This window comes from Chiloscyllium punctatum, chromosome 37 (assembly GCF_047496795.1).
Source record: "Chiloscyllium punctatum isolate Juve2018m chromosome 37, sChiPun1.3, whole genome shotgun sequence".
NCBI classification, from domain to species: domain Eukaryota; kingdom Metazoa; phylum Chordata; class Chondrichthyes; order Orectolobiformes; family Hemiscylliidae; genus Chiloscyllium; species Chiloscyllium punctatum.
In genome coordinates, this window is record NC_092775.1 from 14,143,216 (window position 1) to 14,171,074 (window position 27,859).

The 27,859-nt window shown below is 41.9% G+C and overlaps 2 protein-coding genes across 2 annotated transcripts in view; one reads left to right on the top strand and one right to left on the bottom strand.

The window, feature by feature from the left end:
• The window catches only part of LOC140462883 (microtubule-associated protein 1 light chain 3 alpha), a 41,744-nt gene extending 27,769 nt beyond the window's left edge, over positions 1-13,975 (top strand). The window contains exon 4 of the mRNA XM_072556304.1: positions 12,830-13,975. Coding sequence (XP_072412405.1) covers positions 12,830-12,992 — 163 coding nt within the window. The 3' untranslated portion in view covers positions 12,993-13,975. The remainder of the gene's footprint in view (positions 1-12,829) is intronic.
• Positions 13,976-23,972: 9,997 nt separating this feature from the next.
• Positions 23,973-27,859, bottom strand: part of pigu (phosphatidylinositol glycan anchor biosynthesis, class U) — a 29,424-nt gene continuing 25,537 nt past the window's right edge. The window contains exon 12 of the mRNA XM_072556305.1: positions 23,973-27,106. Coding sequence (XP_072412406.1) covers positions 26,993-27,106 — 114 coding nt within the window. The 3' untranslated portion in view covers positions 23,973-26,992. The remainder of the gene's footprint in view (positions 27,107-27,859) is intronic.

Below are 27,859 nucleotides of genomic sequence, written 5' to 3' on the forward strand. Positions count from 1 at the left end.
TGTCTCAGTACAGTTTGCTGACTCAGACATGCTGCAAACCACAAGAGCAACAGTAATCTAAGCCTGAAGGTTATGTTACTAACTTGCAATGCATGGTTGAAGCCAGCAATTATTTATAAGCTCAGAGTACCTCTCTCTCAGGATGGTCCAGGAGTGCGATGTCTGCTGTTCCCCACATTCCTGTTCTAACCTTGGAATGGGACCAGTCCATCTGACGAGGTGATGCAGCAAACATACTGAAACAATGGACCATGTGAGTGACTCAAAAATCATAGATTCCTGTAAGTTTACACCTGGCCATTCTCGGGAGGGACCTCGACCACGGAAAAGACCTTGGCTATTCACGTCATCCATGCCCCTCATGATTTTATAAATCTCTACAAGGTTACCCCCTTAGCCTCCAATGCTCCAGGGAAAATAGTCCCAGCATATTCAGCCTCTCCCTATAGCTCAAACACTCCGTCCCTGGCAACCTAACATGCTGGATGACATGGTACTGCCCAAACTAATTCCATATTTCAGCACTTGATCACACCAGTATTTATTTGCCATTCTTATTGTCCTTGGACTGAGTGGCTTGCTAGGCCATTTCAGAGGGCAGTTAATAGTTTATCACATTGCTGTTGGTCTGCGGGCAAATGTAGGTAAGGATAGCTAAAAGCTATCTCAATCCTTAAATGACATTCGTGAACCAGATGGATATTTATAACAAGCATTATTAGACTCTTAATTCCAAAACATATTGGATTCAAATTTCACCATTTGCCATAGTGGGATTTGAACCCATTTCTCTTGGACATTAGTCTGGGATTCTGGATTACTATTCCAGCAACAGTAACACAGGCGCAGTGGCTCAGTGGTTAGCACTGCTGCCTCACAGCGCCAGGGTCCCAGGTTCTGCCCCAGCCTTGGGTGACTGTCTGTGTGGAGTTTGCACTTTCTCCCTGTGACTGCGTGGGTTTTCTCTGGGTACTCTGGTTTCCTCCCACAATCCAAAGAAGTGCAGGTGAATTGTCTATGCTAAATTGTCCATAGTTGTTAGGTGCATTAGTTGGGGGGTGGTTTACTCTTCGGAGGGTCGGTGTGGACTTGTTGGACCGAAGGGCCTGTTTCCACACTGTAGGGAATTAATCTAATTAACCTAAGCCTTCCCAGCATTTATGGTTGTTCAAGTTTACATCCAAGTTTTGAAAAAGGATCACTGTACCCAAAATGTTAACTCTTACTTTTTCTCAACAGATACTGTCAGACTGTTGAGGTTTTCATTTCTGTGTTTTATTTTTTAAAAAGCGATTCTAATGCCCTTTTCAGGCAGTGGGTTCTAGGTATCCTGTTCTAAGCAAGAAAAATCTCTCAAATTCTCCTCCAGATTTCTGATCTCTTGTCCTAAATGCAGAGGGGATTAGGGCCCTTCTATATACTCTCAACATAGACCCCTCATCATGTTTTATACTTCAGTAAGATCATGGGACAGGGGTGGCCACTGTCTGGACCAGCAGTTATAATCCACTGCTGTTCCAAAGAAAACAATCCTGGGTATCCATTGTTTTATCCTTTTTTTTTTTGGGAAGAAAAATCCATAAAGAAGAATTCTGATCAGTATGTGAACGTTTCTATTAGTCTTTCATGGGATTATATTTCATGAGGTGAGTTAACTGCTAGAGTGGAATCGCCAACTTTGGATTTGTATCTTCTTTTTGACAAGGTATCTAGAGTCAGTCCTATATATAGCATGGGGACAGGCCCTTCGGCCCAAACTGGTTCATGCCAACCAAAATACCCATCTATGCTAACCCCCTGTATGTGAGAGAAGGAGCATCAAGTGAGTTATAGTTTTCACTACTCATGTGGACCCTTTTGCCAGGCATGACAATTCCTGCTGTATGGCAGCTAGGCAGAAGGTTTCATTTAAATGTATTCATTCATGGTATGTGGGCTTTGCAGGCTGGTCCAACAATTATTGTCCATCCCGGATTGCCCTTGAGTAGGTGATCTATCAAGTGTCAGTACACCCACAGTGCTGTTAGGAAAGAAGTTCTAGGATTTTGACCCCGCAATGGTGACTACAGTTCCAAGGCAGAATAGTGTGTGACTTTGCCAAGGATGTTTCCATGCATTTGCTGCCCTTGTCCTTCCAGCTGGTGGAGGTCATTGGATTTGGAAACTGTTGTCAAAGGAGCCTTGGTGAGTTGTCTTTTGTAGATAGTATTACCCTGCTGCTTCTGTGTGCATCAGAGGTGGAGGGAGTGAATGTTTTAAGGTGGGGGATGGGGCGTCAGTCAAATAGGCTGCTTTTTCCTGGATGGTGTTGAGTTTCTTGAGCGTTGTTGAAACTGACTAATCTGGGAAAGCGGGGAGGTTGCATCACCTTCCTGACTTGTGCCTTGTGGATAGTGAGGAGACTTTGGAGGAATCAAGTGTGATTCACAACTTAAAACCGGTGGAAAGATGAATCATCAAGTACCAAGCAATTCTCTTGTTTACTTTAATATTTCACACAGTTGCTCGATAAAAATTCTGAGTTAGTGATGTATACAGAGGGACTTCTTTTAAAAGAAATTTTAGCCTTGCCTCAGCAGATTGGTGTCTCTGCCAGCTTTGGCGATGGTGGGGAGGTCTTACGATGTCCTGAGGCTCACATGTTGTGCCTGGAGTTAATCCAAATGAACACATGTTCAAAGTGCTGGTCACTAGATACTTGTTATTGATGGAAGAAACCTTCCTGCTGCAAGGAACAACTATTAACCCATTAGGAGCAGTGAAAAATGATGAAAATAACCTGAAAAGAAATTTTGGAACAGTTCTGTGGAAAGATAAATAAATAAATGGGACATGCATTTTAAGCCATTACTGCAAACAGTATTGTAGACTGATGCAGCAAGAGGAGGTGAGCTTTCTGCCCATCATATCTGTGCTAGGTATTTGGGAGAACTACCCAATTAATCCAGAGCCCTGTAAGTTTTATTTTTCACGATACATTTAATCCAATTCTTCATGAAAACCATAAGTTACTTTGCATTCACCACCTGTATTAATGCAGTGCATTCTAGATTACTACAACTTGCTGTTTTGTTTTAAAGGAAATGTTTCCTCGTGTTGCCCTTTTTCTTAATTGCCTCTAAAAGAGTTGAATGTTGGTCATTGACCCTTCTGTGATTGGAAATGAATACTCCATGTTAACTGTACCTCTGCACAGTCTGGCTCCTTTTAAGCAGGTATTATGCATGGCTATATTTACATTTAAAGAAAAGGTCTGTGTACATAGTGAAATAAATCAGCCAGATGTTTTAAAGAAAACCGAGGATTTGTTGCTGTACACCCTTTTTGTTTATATCTTCTATCAAACCCATGAATGATTTTGAACACCTCCATTTCGTTTCCAAACCTTCCTCTTCAAAGAAGATGCTTGTGTATAAATAAACATAGCTAGTCACAAACTCATCTTGTCAACCAACCTATAGGTATTTTTAGTTGACTTGTTCAGACATGTTACAACACCTGTGGGGCAGGGGGACTTGAACCCAGAACTTCTGGCCTAGAGTTAGGGAATTACCACTCTGTCACAAAAGTCCAAAACCCTACTCATAGAATCGTAGTTATACAGCATGGATAGATACCCATCAATCCTACTTGTCTGCACTGATCAGATAACCCTACACTGATCCAGTGCATCTGGTATTTCCAGGCAGTCTCCATTCAGTTACTAATCAGGCCTGAAATTGGACAAAGAGTGGCAGTAAGCAATGTAATGTTTATATACTTAATATCCTGTTCGTTCAGTTCTTTCAGTCCTCTCTTTCTGTAAAAGAGGAGAGACTGTCTCCACATACATTCAGTCTTTGATAAGTTGAACAGGAAACAGTATAAAATGTGAGCTGACAATTTGATGCATTACTGAGGAGTGTGTTGCACTGTCAGAGGTACTATCTTTGGAAGAGACCTTCAACCAAGGTGCCGACTGTCCACTCCAGTGGGTGAGAGAGATCCCTTGGCATTATTCTGAAGAAGAGCAGGAAGAGTGCTCTTGAAAAGTCAACGCCCTGAACCGTTAACTCCGTTCCTGTCTCTGCAGATGCTGCCAGACCTGCTGTGTACTTCCAGTGCTCTGGAATCTCTTGCCAGTATTTGCGTTTTGATCAATGTTAGAGATTAGCTGGTTTAATATCACATTAAGAATTTACAGAAGTTTGCCGCATGCACATTATCATGTGGGAAAGAGAAGCCAATGTGACAACACTTCAGAAGTACACTCCATGCAAAGAAAGAACTTTCTAATATTACACAGTTGACCGGGGCTATAAAAATGTAAATTTTGGACGGGAGGGGAGGGGTACTGCTGAAATCTTTTTCTCTAGCTTAGTCCGTGGAAATGTTCTTGATATAATGCTATATGGCTGCAGAACAGTGTGGAAGCTCCCGTGCAAGTCCATGTCGCTGTTAAATACCATAATTTGCAATGCGAAAAACAAACTGGAAGACTATGCGATTGGGGAAAAAAACTGGCCATGTGAAACAACTAAATGTTTTTGGGACCGATGGACTGGAGGGACATTCCCCTAACCCTATGCATTGCCAAGAAAATTAGGAATTTAATATTCGTCCTTTCATTTCGCTGCATTTTTGTGAACCAACTTTATGTAGGCCAGTCTTTTTTCAAAAAAAAACAGATACTGGCATTTATCATAAAACTGTAAAATAGGAAAGTGCCATTGCAGTGGTAAATCTAGAAAAACCAGATTCATTCCTCCCATTGACCAGCCAGAACGTACCCTCTATCTGTGTTCACCCATCCCTCCCTCACCACTCTGCCCCCTCCCCACCCAAAATCCACCCCCAACCCTTCCCTTTATCTCAGCCTCCTGCCAGTTTACCTAGAAATACACCCAACTAAATTCCTACACAGTGGTCTTCGGTTCCTCCTCCTGGGGAGGAATTGGTGGTAAAGAGAGAGAAGGTGCTGCTACTAGACCTACTAGAATACTGCTTAGTTTGAGGAAATATAGGAAAGAACATGGAGCTGATTTTAATAAAACAGTGGATGACTTGAGAGAGAAGTTTAACATTAAGAAGGCATGGAATATGGTTGGGGAAGTCTAGAACAAATGGATAAAGAAGATTGAATTTAAAAGATTTGAGGACAGAGCAGGAGGACATGTTTTGTGTCGAATAATCACAATTACATTGTAATGAGAGCAGGATAGGGATATTAATTAAGATCCATGAGGATAAACACAAACTGGTTATCCAGCATGACTGATTTCCATTTTATGATTCTTGCATGATTTTTGAGTCAATGTTTTTAGTCAAAACATGCAGCAACAAGTTAACAATCTTAACATGTTATCCAGCATTGTATTCCGATCTTGTTAAATTGACCAGTTTATTTCTAAACTGAACTGTCATTGTGTAAAGGATTAGTAATTAAAACTATATGCAGATATGCAAATCTTGTATTTCAGGACTGCCACGTATTGACTTGCCAACAAAAATGAAGTGTGGAAAAATCATTGTTTTCCCTGTCATGCATTAAAAGACTTCCATGCCAGTAAGCTTTTTAAAAAATTAAAGTGTAAACTTCCATGACTAAAATATTTTTATTTGCTCACTGACAAAGTTGTGTAATGAGAAAAGCTTTAGTGTTTGACATTTGGCTTGATCTCATTTCAGATCATTTCTTGGGTCTATCATGTATCTTAACACTTGTATTAAATGAGAAATCTACACATTTTTTACAGGTATAAATGGTCATGACTAATTTTATCAAGGATGGGAGCTGCTTTCTTCAAAATTCCCATTTTGTTCTGTACAGTAATGGTTAAACCATCAGTAAATTAAGCCAATGATACATTGTAATCAGAGAATGGGATATGGTATCAGATGGACAAGAATAAAGATATCTGTGATCATTTAATAGCTGAATCTTCTTGGCTAAACATAAAACCTTGAATTGTTGTGCATGTTATCAAATATACGTGTTTAGGTGTTGGAAAATGGGACAAAATAAAGTGATGCGCTTGTAATCTGGGAAGTTGTGGCTTGTCTTCAGTCAAGGGCAGTGCTTTTAAAATTACATTAGCAAAATCCTAAAGATGCCAAATGATATTTTAATTGAACAGTAGATAATCTGTCATGATGCTTTGCTAGTAGAAATTGCACAGTACGGCAGTTGATTACAACCAAGGTTCTCTGGAAAACTTTGCAATTATTCTTTAATGGGCTAGAGTGTAATTTTAAGGTTGTTTGAAAACTGTGTCAGATTTTTTGAGAGATTGTTCTTGCATTTAATGAGACATAATCATTAAATATTTTTGAATTTTTAATTTGTTCATTCAATAATGTTTCACTCCCTCAGTCAGGGAACTGAGGGTGAGAAGGGAAAAGGCAAGGAAATGAAGTTGAAGATTGAGATCAGCCATGGTCTCATCGAACAGCAGAGCAGACTCGATGAGCTGAATGCCCTATTCTGATCCTACATCTTATGCACTAGACAACATAAATGGCATGATTATATTTCATGGGAGTGGGGGGGGTGTGGGTTCTACAGAATTTCACAAGATACTATGGGGTTTCTTAATCATAAAAAGATATTTAAAACCCTGCTTTATAGTATCTGGGAATTGGTTTAGCTCAGTTGGCTGGATTGTTGGTTTACAGAGTGATGCCAACAGCATGGGTTCAAATCCTATCACCAGTTCAAGGTTACCCTGAAGGACTCTCCTGCTCAACCTCTTCCCTCCCCCTGAGGTCTGGTGGCCTTCAGGTTAAATTGCCACCAGTCGCTTCTCTCTCTACTGAGAGAGCACCCCCTTTGGTCTGGTAAGACTGTGGTGACACAACAACAAAAATATGGTATCCAAAGTAGCCTTCCAGGAGATTCTGCACTGATTTCGCACACTGTTTCTTTACCTGAATCAGTTGTCAGCAATGTCTGAGTCACAATGTTTGGGTTTCTGTATCAAACCAGAAATCTGATGAAGGGCTTATGCCCGAAACGTCAACTCTCCTGCTCCTCTGATGCTACCTGACCTGATGTGCTTTTCCAGCACCATACTCTTCGACTCTGATCTCCAGCATCTGCACTCCTCACTTTCTCCAAACCTAAAGTCTGACTGATTATAACAAAGTCCAGCACGTGCAGCCAAAATTGGATGGCACCAGTGAAATGTGTACATAAATTGGAGCCTTTCTTCTCCTCCCACCATCGGCAATTCCCCCCCCCCCCCCCCCCCCCCCAACCCCCTCTCACCACCACAGTCATGTTTGGGTTTACAACCCACTGTACTACTAGAGCAAACTGCCTGAAAAGATGTTGGAAGTAAATGCAATAAAAGCTTCCTTTTTTGTTTTTATTTGAGGGATATGGGTGTTGGTGGCTAGGCCAGCATTTACTGCCCATCCCTAATTGCCCATTGAGTTAGTGATGAGCTGCTGCCTTGAACCGCTGGAGTCCCTTTGGTTTGGGGGTAGATCCACAGTGCCATTAGGGACAGAATTCCAGGATTTTGACCCAGCGACACTGAAGTAACTGTGATACATTTCCTAGTCAGAATGGTGAGTGGCTTGGAGGGGAACTTACAGATGGTGATGGATCACACCACTTTTGGGAAAGAATTGCGAATACACTTGGAACAGAAGTAATTGCAGGGACATTGTTGGGGGGGGGGGGGGGCGGGGGGGAAGCTGGCACAGACTTGATGAGCTGTGCTGTAATATTTCATTAAATTCTCCTCCAGTATTGTGCGCAGATAGCTTAGTACAGCAGTGAGAACTTATTTGAGTAGATAATTCCATTTGACAGCTTTTATAAAGTCTACTGTGTTCCTTTGCTAATATCCTTATTACTTTTTACACAATGAAGTTTGGCAGGTGCAGCTAATGCTGTCGTTTGGTAGTGTTATCTCATTGCATCTCAGGCTGAATATGAGGTAATTTCACAAACCCATTAACTGAAATTAAGTGAAAAAGGTTCCCACTTCTGTTGTTACAAGTTAACCCTTTTCAGGTGAATGTAAAATATCCTGTGACACAGTTGTGAAGAAAGGCCAGGGAATTCTCCCCGTTGTCCTGGCCACTATCAATGCCTCAACCAGTATCACTAAACATGGATTATTTGGCCTTTATCATATAGGTATTGTGGGAAGTTGCTGTGCCTCCTTTAAAACTATACTTTTTTAAAAAATGTACTTTATCTTGAAGTTGTGAAAAGCACTGTACAAATGTCAGCTCCATCTTCTAAGCTTGATTCCCTTGGCATACCTCCTTGAAATCTCTACATTAAAATGATAGTTACCTCGTCCACCTCAAAGGTAGATGTTCAGGCAATTACATCAAACCTCCCATGGTGTACATTCAAAGTTTTTGAGAATACGTATTTGGCTAACACTTCAAAGCTACACTGCCAGAGGTATCTGCCCTCGAATAAGCTTGAACTCTTTAATGTGCATCATGGGAACGGGAAGAGGCCATTCAGTTCTTCAAATATGTTCCACCATTCAAGGAGATCATGGCTGATTTGTGGCCATCCTAAAGGAACTTTGATGAAGTAGGTGGATAGCAAAGGTCCATGGCAGCTTTATCTGGGAGAATAGTGCCTCCCCCGTTCCATGGCCAATAGTTTCTTTCTTTGATAATCAACCACCACAAGTAGCTGTCTATTCTTCCTTTTTTTGAGATCTTGCCATGCACATTAACAGTATATTGTATAATAATTATTTATTTTCAGAGCAATTCATTGTGTCAGGCTTGTAACATTTCTGACTGATGTGGTGAAGTGCGACAGCAAATACTGCTGGAAAGAGATACTAGGTTTTTGTGTCATACACTCATCAGGACAAATGCAAGAGTACCGAATCACAAACATTCCCAGTAATATATGCTGCAGGAGAAAAGTGCACTGATTAGTTGTTAAGTTGACTCTGGTTGGCTATGCTGTTGCCATGGCAACATTAGGGCGGAATTATAGGTTCTCCAAGCCTTTGACTCCATGTCCATCTTCTCAGCAACGTTCAATTTCTGTCCTACCAGACAACTCTTTTATATAAAAAAATGTAAATCTTTTAATTCTGCTGTCTCACATATTAGCTCCTCTTGCAAATCTTTCATTCCTCACTTTTAAAGGTGGCTGATGTTGAGTGGAAAAGGCCCAGGATTCAGTGAGGGCTGATGGACAACAATGCTGTCCCCGATCCCTGGTAACCTAATGTCACTTTTTCAATTGACTTTCCCCACAAGACATTTCTCACAGAAAACCCAAATCTTGGACAGAAATGGCAATATTACGTCCACACATTTTCAGAAATAAATATTTAACAACAATAAATATCTGTAGTCTTGGACTTTAGCAACATTTAACAATCCTTAATATCCATTTTCTTTGTTTTTCTCCTGACAACTACATCTAGTGACTATCATCTGCTAACATCCTGACAATATTTATTTATCTTTCAACATCCGATTTTCTGATCACTATTACTTTGCTACATATGGGGGGGCTGTGTAAATTAATTTGTAGCAAAACAGCTATTTGAGTAGAAGACTATTTGGAATGTTTTTGTGATGAAGCCTCCAGAAACATGTCCAAGCAGAACTGAGAACTCTGCATTGGCACCTTAAATTCAACACCAGGTGAAACCTTTAGCTCCAGTGGGCTGATTGGATTGAGATCTAGGCCCCTGATGTCAAAGAAAAGTTTATATTTGTGTCTGCCATTCTCAATCTGACTTTGCTAGGGTTTAACCTATTTACTAGTAGAAGCAAAATACTGCAGGTGCTGGAAATCTGAAATAAAAGCTGAAAGTACTGGAGAGCCTTAGCATCCTCCACAGTGTGATCTCCTCCACGTTGAGATGAGATGCAGACCGGCCAGCCACTTCGCCAAACACCTATGTTCAGTCCGTAAAAATGACCCCAAGCTCATCACTTCAGGGGATCTCCCACCCACAGCTTCCAACCTCATAGATTGGGAACCCCGCACCGCCCGTTTCTACCTGCTACCCAAGATCTACAAGTCTGACTGCCCCGGCCGACCCATTGTCTCGGTCTGCTCCTGCCCCACCGAACTCCTCTCCACATACCTTGATAATGTCCTATCCCCACCGGTCCAGGAACTCCCCACATACGTTCGGGATGCCCTCCACCTGCTCCAAGACTTTTGTTTGCCTGGCCCCAACGCCTCATCTCCACCATGGACTCCCAGTCCCTCTATACCTCCATCTGACATGATGTGGGCTTCCAGGCCCTCCGTTTCATCCTCTCCAACGTTCCCACCAGTACCTTCCATTGATACACTCATTCATTTGGCTCAACTGGTCCTTAATTTCTCCATTGAATTCCCCCACTTCCTCCAGATGAAAGAGATAGCCCATGGAGAACCGCATGGGCCCCAGCTATGCCTGTCTTTGTTGGTTATGTGGAACAGCCTATCTTCCGTAGTTACACCTGCACCATTCCCTACCTTTTTCTCTGTTACATTGATGACTGTAATGGTGCCACCTCGTGCTCCCACGAGGAGATTGAATAGTTCATCAACTTCATCAATAGATTCTACCCTGAACTTAAGTTCACCTGGACCATCTCAGACACCTCCCTTCCCTTCCTGGACCTCTCCATCTCCATCAATGGTGACTGACTCAACATGGACATCTACAAACTGACTCACAGCTACCCACACCTCCTCCCACCCTGCCTTCTGCAAAAATGCTATCCCTTATTCCCAATTCTTCTGCCTCTGCCGCATCAGGAAGACCAGTTCCACCATTGAACACACCAGATGGCCTCCTTCCTTAAGACCACAATTTCCCCTCCCACATGGTTGATGATGCTCTCCAGTGCATCTCATCCACTTCCAGCACCTCTGTCCTTGAACCCCAACCCTCTAACCACAAGGACAGAACTCTTCAGTACTCACTTTCCACCCTACCGACCTCCTTATACATCGCATCGTCCTCTGCCATTCCTGCCACCTACAAACGACCCCACCACTAGAGATATATTTCCATCCCCACCCCATCAACTTTCCGGAAAGACCATTCCCTCTGCGACTCCTTTGACAAGTTCACACCACCCACCAACCTACCCTCCCCTCGTGGCACCTTCCCCACCAATTCCCCACAGGAATTGCAAAACCTGCGCCCACACCTCCCCAGCCCCACCCTCCCCCCCCCCCCCCCCCCCCCCAACACACCTCTGTCCAAAGCCCCAAAGGAGCCTTCCACATCCATCAAAGTTTTACCTGCACGTCCACACATGTAATTTACTGTATCCATTGCTCCCGATGCGGTCTCCTCTAAATTGGGGAGACAGGAAGCCTACTCGCAGAGCGCTTCAGAGAACATCTCCGGGACACCCGCACCAACCAACCCCACTGCCCCATAGCCAAACACTTCAACTCCCCCCTCCTACTCTGCCAAAGACATGCAGGTATTGGGCCTTTTCCATCGCTACTCACTAACCACCTGACACCTGGAGGAAGAACGCCACATCTTCTGCCTTGGGCCCCTTCAACCCCATGGCATCAATGTGGATTTCACCAGTTTCCTCCTTTTCCCCTCCACCCCCACCTTCCTTCCAGCTAAACACCGCCCTCATGACCTGTCCATCTTCCTTCCCACCTATCCACTCCACTCTCTGACCCATCACCATTACCTCCACCTCTGTCTACCGATTGCACTCTCAGCTACCTCCTCCCACCTACCCCCCCCCAACCCCCCAGAGGCTCACAGTCTCATTCCTGATGAAGGGCCTTTGCCTGAAACATCAATTCTCCTGCTCCTCATATGTTGCCTGGCCGGCTGTGCTTTTCCAGCACCACACTCTTGACCTCAAGGTTCTAGTTGCCTGCCACTTTATGTTCCCTGGCCAACGTGTCTGTCTTGGGCTTGCTGCAGTGCTCCAGTGAAAAGGACTATAATTTGAGTACTTTTAAAGATACCTTTTATTCTTACTCTGGACTTTGAGTAGGTCAAAACTTCCTATGCTCGATCTTTTTTTAAACTCTTTCAATTTTGTAACGAACGCAAAGTACCTAAGACGGTGCCAAAGAGGTGACATTACAAACTTTTCACTGCCACTCACGTGACAATAAAGGCTGTTCTATTCTATTCCTTGGGGGTTAGGGGAAAGGAGTGAGTATATTGATGGACACGAAGCCCAGAGAAAGAGAGAAAAATACAGTTAGACAGTCAAAAGTTGAAGGGCTTATTCTTGAAGTGTCAACTCTCCTGTTCCTCGGATGCTGCCTGACCAGCTGTGCTTTTTCAGCACCACACTTTTTGACTATAGATAATAGTAAGCCATAAATTTACTCACTTCTTTCCCCAAGCTGCACCATACTTACTATCTTTTCCTAGCTACGAAGAGGAGTCACTGGACTCAACACTAACTGTTTTCTCTTGACAGAAACTGCCAGACCTGCTGACTCTCTCCAGCAACTTCTGTTTTAGAATAGAATAAAACAGCTTTATTGCCACGTGAGTGCAGCAGTGAAAAGTTTGAAATGTCACCTCTTTGGTGCCATCTGAGGTACTTCATGTGTTTGAATTGAAAGAGTTTAAAGAAAAAGGTCTAACATAGGAATACAAAGTTTTGACTTATTCAAAGTCCAGAATAAGAGGTATCTTTAAATTATTGTCCTTTTCACTGAGTCTATGCCCCCGGGGCTTCAGAACATGAGGGGGTCACTGCTCCATGTGCTGGCCTCCAGGATTAGTCTTTCGGGAGACCATGTTTTTATTTGACAATTTTCTTTTTGGAGTAGATCCCTCAGATTTAATAACTGTTGCTTCTCTCCATTACCTCCATTTCCCCCCCCCCAAAAAAAACCTCCACACAGGCGCAGACTCCAGCTGAACCCCAATCAAGCCTTCTTCCTGCTGGTCAACCAACGGAGCATGGTTAGCGTCTCGACCTCAATCTCGGAGATCTATGAGCAGGAGAAGGATGAAGATGGCTTCCTCTACATGGTATACGCCTCTCAGGAAACCTTTGGGTGCTGAAGGCAGCAGCAGCAGCACCACTATGTTGAGGATCCCTGCACTTCGTTAACTGGTCAAGGATAGAGAGAAGAGAGAATTTCACTGTGTTTTTAAAAAACAAAACAAAAAAAAACCCAAACCACCAGGATTTCTATCCTGCATTCTGTCACTCACACATACTATGAACGCATGGTGTACCGGGGTCATGTAAAACATTGAACAATAGCCTCTCTCACTTGTATCTATACGATTGGCAATTGTTTATTTGCTAGTTATTGGTCTTTTATCCCTTGTGTTTTATTTTCATTTTGTAATTAAAAAAAAGTGATTAATGCATGGTCCACCTACCGAAGCAATGAGGAGTTTCAAGGCCTTAGGATGACTGGTACTGAATGATGAGGATGGCCTTATATGGAGAGGCTGAGATATATATTATAATCTATATATATATAAAATCTATATATATATATATAAATGTACCGATGACTTTAAAAGTGATTTTAAGTGCATATCGAATTTCGGTGCTACAAGTCAATAACTAGGGAGGGGAGAAGACTGGGGGTGGGGGGAGAATTGGAAAAGTGGGAGGAGGAAAGCAACTTAGAACTGTGTAAAATGTTCTTTCCTGGTTTTCATGATCAGCTATTGTAGGTAGAATTTGCTTTTAATGCACTTTACAAACAGCACGGGTGTTTAGGAAAACCCTAGTACTGTCACATTGTAGCATATTCAGAGGTAGAATGTTAATGTAGGTGGTTGGATCCTGTTTTTTTTGGTGACAATTCTAATTCTTTATGTGTGCGTGTTGCTATCTGATTACTTTGGCTATTATTTTAGTTTTGTTCATCAGTTCTGTGTAGTTATGGCACCTGTTTAATGTGTGATAAAAAGGGAATGGCATTCACGGAAATTCTCATAATCGTTGATTTTTTTAAAATTTCTTCTTTTTGAACAAAACTTGCATAATTTACAAAAAAAGTCCAATACAAAAGTTATGATTTAAACAGGCCCATGTCTCCTTAATGCATTTTGTATTTTCAACATTTGGTTTGTCTTTGAATTGTAAAACCCAGAACAGCCTGTTGAGAGTGGGGTTCCCAAATGGAATATGTACCTGAACTGCACCGTCCAGTGTGTATCTGGCTTTGATCTTTGATCACAGCTCATATTGAGGATCTCTACTGGGGTGGGGGAGTGTTGGGTACATTTAGATTAGGAAAAGGTGTTGCATTTCTTTTGTTACCATCTGCTGAGTCCTGCTACACTAACTCAGGAGTAAATGAACACAGTCATAGGTGCTTTCAGCATTTACTATTGAATTTCCTTCATAAAGAATAATCTAATTATCTTGTTTGAAGATCTAGAGTCCCTACAGTGTGGAAACAGGCCTTCGGCCCAAGAAGTCCACACCGACCCTCCAAAGAATAACCTATCCAGACTCATTTCCCTACAAGGGGGCATAGCTTTAAATTAAGGGGGGGTAGATAAAGGACTGATGTTAGGGGTAGGTTCTTCACTCAGCGAGTCGTAAGTTCATGGAATGCCCTGCCAGTAGCAGTAGTGGACTCTCCCTATTTATGGGTATTTAAGCGGGCATTGGATAGGTATATGGAGGATAGTGGGTTAGTGTAGGTTAGGTGGGCTTTGATCGGCGCAACATAGAGGGCCGAAGGGCCTGTACTGCGCTGTATTCTTCGATGTTCTATGTTCTATGTTTACCCCTGACTAATGCACCTAACACTATGGGCAATTTAGCATGGCCAATTCACCTGACCTGCACATCTTTTGAACAGTGGATGAAACCCACTCAGACATGGGGAGAATGTGCAAACTCCACACAGAATTGCCAGAGGCCAGAATTGAACCCAGGTCCCTGGCGCTGTGAGGCAGCACTGAACTACCGTGCTGCCCTATAAGACCAGTACATTTTCACTGAACTCAAAGGGTCTTCTGAAGGGGAGGTGGTGGGTGGGAAGATGGAGAATTAAGAAAGGATTACAATAAAAATACAAAGAAAGCCCACTTCACACAACAGCATTGTTTTATGTGCAATAACCAATCCACCCTCATGATTTCTTGTTAGGAGAGCTCCTAGGTATTTATCTCTTGAGACCAACTTGTGATCCTTTTGATCAACAAATTCTCTTTGATCCAGAAATAGCTAGAAAAAAACTTGAGCCTTATTGTATCCATTTATTGGCTTTTTTTTAGGTAATGCATACCCAGTATCTGATGGTAAACATATTCCATTGGTTAATTGCTTCATTTATAACTTCACCAGTGCAAGATTAGCCAGCTCACTTCATAATCTCAATATGATAGACCATGGAATTTCTCTTTCAAAGAAACTCAAATTCTGTAACCATTCCAAATATTTTTAAATTCTAGATTCCTGGAATTACCTTTTGTGTTTCTCGCCTGCATGTCCTGTGCAGATTGAAACTGTGGTCTGGAAACAGTGTTATCCTTGTAGGCAGAGCACAGAAGCACTTGTAATCTTTTAAGGAATCAGTTTATGAGCCAGTGGGTTGTTTTGCTGACCATTAGCTGTTGAAAGTTTCTAGAGTTCTACTATCCCCACCCTTCCTTTATTTGCATCCAACAAGTAACGGTATGGTTGCCAATTCAAGCTGATCAATTTTAAGGATCAGGGATATTGGAAAGGTCCACACTGCAACATTTGTGGTAAATCCAGCAGCTTGCGAGGCTCTGCAAAGCATACACACTTCCATGTTTTGCTGTCCGTTTGTTTAGGCTATAAGGCAAAATACCACAAACCTGAAATAAAGATAAATTCTGAAAAACACAAGGCAGGTTTGCAGTAACAATGGAGAGAAACGTACAGATAACGGGCAGAATTTCCCCAGTCAAATCGAGGCAGTTTTCAGAAAACACAGGATTATAGACACAGAAAACCATGTAAGATCAGATGCCAATGGCATCCTGCCCTCCACCAGTTTTCTCTTTGGACGGTTTCAGGTTCTGTGGGTCTAGTAAGAAACAGTTCTGAGTGAACAAAAGGGGGTCAGATTTACCATGAAATCCTGTTTCCTCAATAGTGCTTGGTTTCCAGTTTGTCTCTGCAGTTCATCAGCATTACTGAGGCATCTGCATAAGTTTTTTTTCCCCCCTCAGTGAAATTGACAAACTGGGAAGACTCTGATCAATTACAAAGAAGAGCTCTTGCCTTGGCCAGGTAAGAAGACTGCTGTTCAAAGTAACTTTTTTCTCCCAGAGTGTGCCATCATTTCTTATGCGATTGTCAACTTCTTGGAAGACACGTCATCTGTCTAGCATTTCATTCACTTTCAATTACATTTCCCAGCAGTCAGTCTTCACCACGTTTTGCTTTGCAATTTCCAGCTCCACTGAGGGACAAGAGCAGAAGTCATGTCACCAGCGGGAGCTACACTAGCAGCTGCATCAACTGCCTCCTCTTCAACTCAGTTTCGAGTGGATGGTCACAAAACCAGCAGGACATCGGAATCTAGCACAGGAGGAGGATATTCAGCTCCTTCCAGACTGTTCTGTCAGTCAATAAGTCCACGGCTGATTTGGTTGCAATCTCAAATTCATATTCCCACCTACTCTTCATCTCTCTCCCTGTGTTTCACAAGAATCTATCCATCTCTGCCTTTAAAATATTGAAGGACTTTGCTTCCACAACCTCTAAAAGGTCTTCCAAAGGCATAACCTTATTAAGCAGTGACCTCTAGTTCTAGATTTGCCTATGAGGAAACATCCCTTCCATAGCTGCCCTGACAAGACCCTCACCCATTTAGTAGATTTTAATCAAGTCCTGTCTTTCTCTTCTGAATTCCAGCGGATACAAGCTAAGCCTGGCAAACCTTTCCTCATAAGGCAACTGCTCATTCCAGGTATTACCCAAGTAAACTTTCTCTAAACTGCATTTTATAGCCCTCTTTAAATAAGATGACTGATACTGTGCATGGTACTCCAGAGATGATCATATCAGTGGCCTGTGTAATGGAAACATGAGATTCCCTACTTTACTGTTCGTTCCCTTCATGATAAACTGTACCATTTCATTAGCATTCCTAGTTACTTCCTGTACTTGCATATTAATCTTCTATGATTCATGCACAAGGACACCCAGATCCCTCACCAAGGCCGTGGGACTTGCCATATGAGGAGAGGCTGAGGAGTCTGGGTTTAGGAGGATGGGGGAGGATTTAACTGAAACTTACAGAATACTAAGAGGCCTGGATAGAATGCTCATTTACAGGTATTAGCCTAATAAACCTTCCCTGAACTGCACTCAATGCATTTCCATCCTTCCTTACATAAAGTATATGTACAGCACCTCAGGTGCAGTCTCACCAATGCCCTGTATAACCAGAGCATTACCTCTCTACTTTTGTATTCAATTCTCCTCATGATAAATAATCACATTCGATTAGCTTTCCTAATTTCTTGCTGCACATGCATTCAAACCTTTTGAGGTGCATGCAGGAGGGCACCAAAATCCCTCTGCAATTTCTCATCACTTGGATAAAATGTTTTTTTATTCTTACTGCCACAATGGACAACTTCACATTTTCTCACATTATACTCACTCAACCTGTCTGCCTTTTTGTAATCTCTTTGCATTCTCTTCACAATTTACTTTCCTACATACCTTTTTAATCAGTAACTTTTGCAATCGCATCTTCCATCCTTTCATTGAAGTCATTTATATCAATTATAAATGGTTTTAGTCGCAGCATTGATCTATATGGGACACCACTCAATACAGCTTGCAAGCAAATCATCTATCTGTGACAACATGCTACTCCTGACACCATGAAATTTTATTTTCTGCAATAATTTTTGTGGCACCTTACTAAATGTCTTCTGGAAATCTAAGTCAAAAAGAGTGGTGCTGGAAAAACACAGCTGGTCAGGTAGTTTCTGAGGAGCAGGAGAGTCAATATTTCAAGCATAAGCTCTTCATCAGGACATTCTTGAAGAGCTTATGCTCAAAACGTGGACCCTTCTGCTCCTTGGATGCTGCCTGACTGGCTGTGTTTTTCCAGCACCACGCTTTTTTGACTCTGATCGCCAGCACCTCCAGTCCTTTCTCCTTCTAGAAATCTAAGGACTGTACATTCCTCAGTCCCTCTTTATTCACAGCACATGTTAGCTCCTCAAAGAATTCCAAGAGTTTGGTCAAACATGATTTTCCTTTCACAATACCATGTTGATGCTTCCTGAATAATTTGAATTTACCCAAGTGCTCCTTTCTGCTGTCTTTTCAATATATTTGGTTCAATTTTCTGAGGTACAAATATATGAATAATGGGGGCTACAGGCTCAGGGTCAATCTCCCAACATGTCTCAAGCTTCAGTGTCCCAGGAGACTTAGGCTTTCAGGGCAAGTTGTTGTTGAGATCCTCCACCTCCTGCAACAAGATCACCTTCCAGTGGAGCCAAATGTTCACATTGCGCCAGTGGCCAACAAAGGTGCATGTCACTGGGGGTGGAGGGGGGTTGGTGGTAAGCTTCTTCTCTTTGCCACTCGCCAAGTACAGTTCTCTTTTACAAGAAGAAATGTCAGATATGACAATATCCTTTGTGGGAAGGATTGAAGGACACCTTTTTATGAAAATTGAAGATAGGCTGAGTGTAAGTGGAAGCGATGCCTGTTCCTCCTGCTCCTCGATGCTGCCTGACCTGCTGTGTTTTTCCAGCACCACACACTCAACTTTGACCTCCAGCATCTGCAGTCCTCACTTTCTCCTAAGTGGAAGTGATGCCAGTAGAGAATGAGTTGTGCTTTAAAGTGTTATATCTGGACAAATATGCAGGAGAATGCTGAACATGTTAGGGGTATACCAGCCAACTTTCCCATCCTCTTGAGGGCCTTGGTCCTCCTGGTACACGGTCTTCAAACACTCTTACTGCTGACTTCCTCAGTCCCTTCCTGCTTGCATAGAGATACTCTCTTTCATTTGTGCTCGAGAGAACACATCTCACTGCAAACCCTCAGACCCCTTCAGTAGGATCTACAGGTAAGACACCTAGAGATCAGCTTTTCCAAGTTTCCTTTCACTGCCTGTCCTTGTAAACCATATGGTGGTTCCTTTAATTAGAAATCCATCTTTTGTCAGATCCTTGACCATTCTCCCGACTTTGTGGTTCCCAGTTTGGATGATATTTGCTTTGGGAAACAGCAACGGCTAGACATGTAAACAATGAGTCAGGTACCTGACCAGAAATTACCCCATTATTTAAGCAAGAGATTAACATTTCAAGTCAGAACAGAAAGAAGAGATTACATAAAAGGCTGAATGGTGGGAATAGTGAAGGGAAGAAAGAGCAATAGTCTTTTCGGTTGGTTGTCAGTTAATGATAATGTTGTTTCACAGCAACAAATTACAAGAGAAATGAACAATACTGGCAGATTAGTAACAGTTCCATTTTTAATGTAATGGATGTTCTATGCAAAAAAGCATTATTTGACAATATTTGATCATAAGCTAGAGACATTTTGGGACAGGTGAGCAGATATTTGGTCAAAAAGGTAGGTTTTAATAAGAAAAGTGAAACATTTAGTGAAAGAGAATGCACACAGACAAAAATGTGTCCACAGTTTAACAATTTTGGTGTATCATTTTACACTATTAGAATTCCTCCTGGTCTAAATTGGATGAATTTGACCACATTGAACAGTCTATGCTAATCTGTCAAATACCAAGGGTTAAAAACCTCAGCTGCCTTGCTAATTCTGTATTTGAATGTGCCTGACAATCATTTAGGTACTTCTGAAGTAGACTCATTACAATGCAGAAAGACACATTAGCTAAATATGCACACAGTACAAACTCACGAACACTAGTGCGATTAATAGTTGCTGATCTGTTGGAGATGGTTTGCAGAAGCACACATTGTACAGGAGAACATGTTTTGTTCTTGTTTGACCAGTGATTACAGAGGATCTTTTCCATTCATGGAATCAGACGAGATATACTCTTTGCATTTACCACGATTTCAGTCCAGCATAGGACTTGAAATAAAAACCATAGCCTGAAACAAGAGTAGTGCCAACTAAACCTGGAAAGCATATAGCAACTTTTAATACTTTTTACAGCCCAAAGCATTGTACAGCAACACATCCTACTTCCAATCTAATATTGCGAGTCTCTGCCCCTGCCCCATGTTATCTACTAAAGAAGTTCTCAAATGTGCAATTATTGTCACCAGGCTTGATTAAATGATTCCACATTCCGCCCTCCATAAAATGGAGAGCATCCAAAATTCTATCATCTGAGTCCTAACTTGCACAGTCTTGTTCACCTGTAATCTGTGTATACATTGGTCTAAGTGGGATCTCCGCCCCAAAATGCCTCAATCTTGGAATTCACATTTATTGCAGTCAAAGGTCTTGACCCTCCCATCTCGATCATCGCCTCCACCCCAGCATTGGGATTGTGCCTTCAACCATTTAGGAGTCCAAATTCTCTTTCACTAAATGTTTGACTTTTCTTATTAAAATCTACCTCTTTGACCAAATATCTGCTCACCTGTCCCAATATATCTTTTTAGCCCATGGTCAAATATTGTCAAATCATGCTTTTTTACATGACATGGAACATTAATTACATTAAAAATTGAACCACATGCTGTTTTTAAGTGGAGGGACTTATGCAGAAAACAGTTATGATAAGTGAGCAGAAGATTAGACTTTAGACAGAGAATCATCATATTGAATGGAAGATGAAGCTCAGCAGACCATATTGTCCACTCCTTCTCCAACTTCTTATAACAGCTAACTGGTTTTCTGTAAGGTCCTATTAGATAAATACGGGGTAGACCATTTAGGACAGAGATGAGGAGAAACTACTTCACCCAGAGAGTGGTGGCTGTGTGGAATGCTCTGCCCCAGAGGGCAGTGGAGGCCCAGTCTCTGGATTCATTTAAGAAAGAATTGGATAGAGCTCTTAAAGATAGTGGAGTCAAGGGGTATGGAGATAAGGCTGGAACAGGATACTGATTAGGAATGATCAGCCATGATCATATTGAATGGCGGTGCAGGCTCGAAGGGCAGAATGGCCTACTCCTGCATCTATTGTCTATAAATAACCAGAAAACCAGTTTTAGTTAAGTGATAAATACTTGGCAGGACTGACAACACTGCTTACTCTTCTACACTAAGTATTGTGGGATCATTCACATCCATCACAGAGTGCCCTTTAGGTCTTACCTGAAAGGCTTATTCAAAAGATCACAGCTTAGAAAGTGCAGTTACCTTAGTATGGTGCTGAAATGTCAACAGAAATGCTCAAGTCTCTGAGGTTGGCCTTGAAGAAATTTGTAGTTAATACCTATTGTCTATAGGCAACCTATTCTCAACTCTACACTGAAGCTGGTGAAGAAAGGGGCTTGAACAAAATTGCAAAGTCAACACGACTCACTTGATAGCTGCATTTCTTTGGTCAAAGGGGTGGCCATAGGTTCCCAGATGGGTCCCTGATTTGCCTGACTCTTTGTGGCGTGCATGGAATATTCCTTGTTCCAATCTGACTCTAATCTCTCCTCACAACTTGTTGCCTCGTACATCGATGACATCATTGGTCCGCTTCCCTCTTCTGTTTTGAAGAGATTTCTTCTGACTTTTATTCTGCCCTCACTTTCACTTGAGCCATCTCCAACTCCTCCCTTCTCTTCCTCAACATCTCTTGTTTCCATTTCTGTGACAAACCCACCAACTCGCACAGTCACTTCACACCCAGCTTCCTGTAAGGACTCCATCCCAACACCATTCCTCTTCCTCCTCCTCTCCTCCTCCCCCCCCCCCCCCCCACCCCAACACCACCCCCAGTTTCTCTGTCTCCATTGCATCTCTTCTGATGATGCTTTCACAGGGAGGCATCAGAAATGTCCTTTTTCTGCAACCTCAGATTCCCTGCTACCATGGTTGACAGGGCCCTTATCCATGTCCAGCCCATTTCCCACATTGCTGCCCTCATCCTTTCTCTTCTCTTCCACAACATTGACAGTGATCGCAGTCCTCACTTACCATCCATCAGCATTCAAAAGGATCATTAGCTGCCATTTCCATCGTCTCTAACATGATACCACAACCAAATGCATATTCTGCTCCCCTCCTTTGTCAGCATTCCATAGGGACAATTCCCTCTAGCACACCCTGGTCTACTCCTCCTTCATTCACAACACCTCCCTATGCTACCACAGCACCTTACCAGGCAGCCATAGGTGTAACACCATCCATTTACCTCCTCCCTGCTCACTAGACACACCTTCCAGGTGAAGCAATGATTTACCTGTGGAGTTCTGAAAAGGTATCACTGGACCTGAATCACAAACTCTACATTCTGCCCATGGATGCCGCTAAATATGTTGAGTTTTGCCAACAATTTCTGTTGTTTCATCTTTTGGAGGGTTACTTCAGAAATATTCCTTGTTCCTATTCAATTTCTCACCGAACCCAGAGTGGGGGACTGCTTCTTCATTAATATGGTACCAGGTGCCCTAAAGCACAAATACCAAGGTTTGTCCATAAAGAACATTTTCTGGAACATTTCAATGCAATGATATTTGATGTATATCTCAATACTGTACCATAATGGACTTTCTTGAGAGATTGATCGTATACAGCATGTTTAAAGTAATTCAAGTACAATGGAATTTGGACTTTTAAAGTAAGCATTCCAACACTGACTTCAACTCATGCTGGGGAAGTAAGGACACATGGAGGCTAAGTTACATATACATATATAATTTTAAAAATGAAAGTGGGGCAGGGAACGTTAATGGATTTATTTTATTCATTTACAGAATGTGGCTGTTGTGAGCTAGGCCAGCATTTACTGTCCATCCCTAATTGCCCTTGAGAAAATGGTGGGTTAATCACTTTCGTGAACCGATACAGTCCATGTGGTATAGCAACAGGAGTCTAAAGTGCTTCCTCTTGCACCTGTCTGTAGTCATATATCTATGTGTTCTACCCTATTTCAATATATATCAGTATACGGCAACAAGAGGTCACTGAGGATTACTACCTTTGACGTCCTAGCTAGGATGAGGATGAGCACCTCACCATGACCTTCCCCACACCCCCACTGCTCGCCTTTAAACAACTGCCAAACCTCAAACAGATCATTGTTCGTAGCAAGCTGCCCGGCTTTCAGGACAACTCCCATACAACCCTGTCACGGTAGGTGCTGCAAGACGTGTCAGAGTGTGGACATGGATACCACCATTACAGGTGGGGATACCTCCCACCATGTACGTGACAGGTACTCATGTGACTCAGCCAACATTGCAGGCAAGGATGCCCGGAGGCACGGTACATTGGGGAAACCGAGCAAAGGCTACGACAATAGATGAATGAGCACCGCACAACAAACAACAGCCAGGAGTGTTCCTTCCCAGTTGGGGAACACTTCAGTGGTCCAGGACATTCGACCTTGGACCTTCTGGTGACCATCCTCCAAGGTGGACTTTGGGACAGGCAGCAGTGAAAAGTGGCTGAGCAGAGGCTGATAGCTAAGTTCTGTACTGATAGGGAGGGCCTCAACTGGGACCTTGGGTTCATGTCACATTACAGGTGACCATCATTGCACTACACACACACACAGACACCCACACCGATACACACACACGTATACAAACAGACACTCGCACACACTCCTACAGACACACACTCCCACATGCATCCTCTCATCGACTTAGACCACTTTACACTCACACACACTCTCTCAGACACCCCCCCCACCCCAGACTCTCTCACACACACTCCTACAAGCGCACACACTCCCACACTCAAACATGCACCCTCTCACAGACTTAGACACTCTACACTCACATACACACACACACACAAAGACACTGTCTCTCACACTCACAACCCCCCACAACAGACAGACGGACAGACAGACAGACACACAAAACCCACATGCACACATATATACGTTTATGGGGTGAATTTGTACTTGCAGAGTTACATTGTACTTTGCTCAAAAAACGCATGAACCCATGTAAGACTCTGTTCACTCACTTTTTTAGGTTAGAATCCGTAAACATTATGGCACAGACAGGAAAAAAAGGGGGCTAACACCTTCAACACATTATCCGGCTGACACCAATTGTTCCAGTAAACCTGAGAATGTAACTTTTAAAAAGGTTTTGTGATTTACATATGAAAGAAGTGAAACTAGCATGGTCATTCTAACAGATTAAAGACCCAACCAACAATCAAGGTATTTTTCAATGTATAATTTCAGTTACATCACACTGTAAACTTTTGCTATAAATTTTGTGTCTTACAATTGTGTCCTCCACAACCACCTGATGGAGTGGTGCTCCAAAAGCTAGTGCTTCCAATTAAACCTGTTGGATTATAACCTGGCGTTGTGTGATTTTTAACTTAGCTAGGATCTCATCCTTCTTTCTAACTAGGTTGTTGGTACCAATACAGACCATGACACCCTCCTATTTAGATCTAACATACAAATTAGAAGCAAGAATAGGTCATTCACTCCCTTGAGCCTGCTCACCATTTGGCTTGATCATAGCTAATCTGACTGCGGTTTCAATCCCACTTTCCTCCCTACCCCCAAAACACACTATGACTCTGTTGTTAGTCAGGACTGCAGTAAAAACGTTCAAGGACTCTGTATCTACTGACCTCTCGGAAAGAGCATTCTACAGGCTGATGACCTTAGACATATGAACAGCAGGAAATAGAGGGACATGAACCATGTTCAGGCAGGAGGGATTAGTTTAGAAAGGCATCAAGATTAACACAGACCTGGCAGGCAGAAGGGCCTGTTCTTGTGCTGTAGGGATCTATGCTCTTCAGATAAAATATTTCTCATCTCTGTTTTAAATGAGAAAATCCTTTTCTTAAAATATCACTCCTGTGCTTCACAGATACTCAAGTGAAATATTCTTGACCCTGGCACTAGAGGGAATGTACCACTCCTGGATTGATGTTTGTTTCTCTTGTTTCTCTAATCCTTTTGCTTTCCCAATCTCCTTCCTGTCATGCCTCTACTTATTTGACTATTAAACATACATTTAAATATATAAAGATTTGCCAGTTACTCACCTGTTGGACAAGGTGGCGGTAGAGTAAGATGCTCCAGTTGGAGCTCCTCTGCTCAGCAGTTCCTTTTTCTTTGTTTTATTTTCCCTCTTTGCTGCAGTTTTTCTTTCCACCCCCCTCCCCAACTTTTAACTTCTTAAAATACCCAACCTGGAGAATGCAGGAGCATGGAAATGAGACAAGTCACGGGCCGAGTCCCAGAGCACGGGGCAGAGAGAGTCCTAGACAGAGGCCAGCGCATGGCCTCGTGTTCTGAAACTCGGTGAGCATGGACTCATGTTGGAAAAAGACTATAACCCGAGTACTTTAAAGACACTTTTCATTCTCATTCTGAACTTTTAAAACACCGTATTCCTATGCTAATCTATTTTTTATACTATTTCGATCTTATAACAAACATTTGAAGTATCTGTACCTAGGTATGCCATACCTAAGATGGTGCCGAGAGGCGACATTCCAAACTTTTCACTGCACTCATTCGCATGCATTTGACGTAAAGGCTGTTCTATTCTATCTGCTAGCTTTCTTATCCTGATGCTACTTCATTTTACAGGATGGTTAACAGAATACGTTTTACTTAATACCCATTTCCAAAACGTCTTAGATTTCAATTTCCAAAAGTTACAGATCCATTTAATGCTACAGTTCTTTTGAAATTAATTTTATCTTGTAGATTTGAATTGAACAATGATTGTAAATTATCAAATTAGTGTTACATTTCATGCTAAATTAATTTATCTGGTCTATCTTTAAATACTGATTAGTTAAAATTTATAAAAATAAAAATTCCAAAACTTCTAGCCTTACCAGTGTACTTACCCCATTAGATTCCAGTCCTGTGACAGCACTTCAATTGAATATCTTCTCACTGTTGCTCTACTCACCCGTTTTCTTTACTGCTTTAAGATAGACATTACTATACACTTTATAAGCAGTCTCAATGTGATGCGATGCGTAATACCGACTTACACGTCTTTAAACTTAATTTGAGAGCAAGTGCAATATCTACCAGTCAATACGTTGTCCTCATGACCAAAGCATACTGCTTACTAGTTTGAGGTACATGCTCGGCAGTGGGGAAAGTAATCCATAACGCACGCTAATAATGTAAACTGAACATTTCAGAATCCAAAGGCTTTGATTAGCTTTATCAACAGAATCTTACAATCATTTAAGGGGTATAAAGCAGAGAGTGTTGTAACTGAAGTTTATATTGAAAAGGATGTTTGTACATTCAGTTGCTGATTTAGACTTGACAATTATATTTGGAGCCCATATATTACACAGTTCACCCCACCCAATTTTAGATTTCTGACAAGACCAGTTCCACTTCTCAGAAGTGTGGTCAAGTATCCTGAGTTGAGATACGTGCAATGTGAACCCATCAGAAAGGATGGCCTCTAGTCCAACAATCGTGTAACACAGCTTTAAGCTAGGTACTGCTGAGCTCCGTGGTAATAAACTTGGGAATCAGTGCAAGGAAAGTCAAACTAAATACACTGGGAAGACAGACCCATCAGTAGTTAACCAACATTCCACAGGAACCTTCATCATTTGTAACTCATTCCCAGCTAAGGGCTGCAGAGGGAAAAAACAGGAGCATATCTCAACATGAACATCAAGTCACGAGCATCTGAATTCCCAGGCTAGCACAGCTCCACTGCAATATGACTCTTATTGTTTAGAAAGAAGAAAAAAATAATTAACTTCCAAAAAAAACTTAATATATTTTTAAAACTTTGTTTTAGTTGACAGTACTTTGAACTTAAACTCTTGTCCTCCTGGTGCTTCAAGCACCATAAAAACAAATGCTTTTAAGTGATTGAATCCTGCAATCCATAGCTGTATCACAATGAGGGACACTGATGTCCTGAGCAACAGTACCTTCTTTACAAAGTAAAATGGGAGTGTGTTGGGATTTTAATATTAATACATGGCATTAATTGGTCCCTTATTTAAGAACAACGTGGGCTTCTTTGCCATCCTTGGATTTCAAATTAAGTCCCTCGATGAGATGATACTCTCTCCGAATGTAGGCATAGAAGTAATCAGAAACCAACAGGATCTGTGGAAGAATATCAGGCAGTTTCAGTCACTGTGCCATGTACGGACCAACATTAAATAAAGATCACACAAATTGTCTTGTTAACAAACTGAAATGGACGGTATACCATGCATATACTGAGTAAGGCCTTCTGCAATTTGAATCTTGCCTTGATGGTTAGTGAGTGATTCAGAATTATCTTTCCAATGAATGCCTGTCACCATTTTTCATTGGCAATGCAAGTAAATTAAATGTCTTTACTGCTCATGTCAGCTTTGGGAAAACACATTGTTTTAAAAGTTCAGAAGCATTATACTTGATACTGTACATTATTCTAAAATGCAGCTGTATCCAAAACAGTACAGCTTTGTGTTTCTCATATACAATAGTTCTCACTTGCGGTGTACTTGACTATATTTATCTTTCAGCCAACATCACTAAGACTAAGTATGTATCCATTATCACAGCGCAGTGTCTGTGGAGGTCTATGTACAAAGTGGCTGTTACAAGTTACATGACTTCAAAAATACTTAATTGGCTGTAAAGCACTTTGAGATGCCTTAAGGCTGTGAAAGGTGTTGCAGAATTACAAGTTCTTTCTTTTTGTTATATACTGTAGCCTTAAAGAGAGGCTGCTTCACTGAAACAGCAGAATAGTACATTTCATATTACACGGTTCTAAAAAGCTGTGTCAGCCACCCAAGCTCTACTAATATACGTTTCATTTGCAACTGCAGGCCTCAATTACTTATTCCTGGAGAGGCAAGGAAAAAT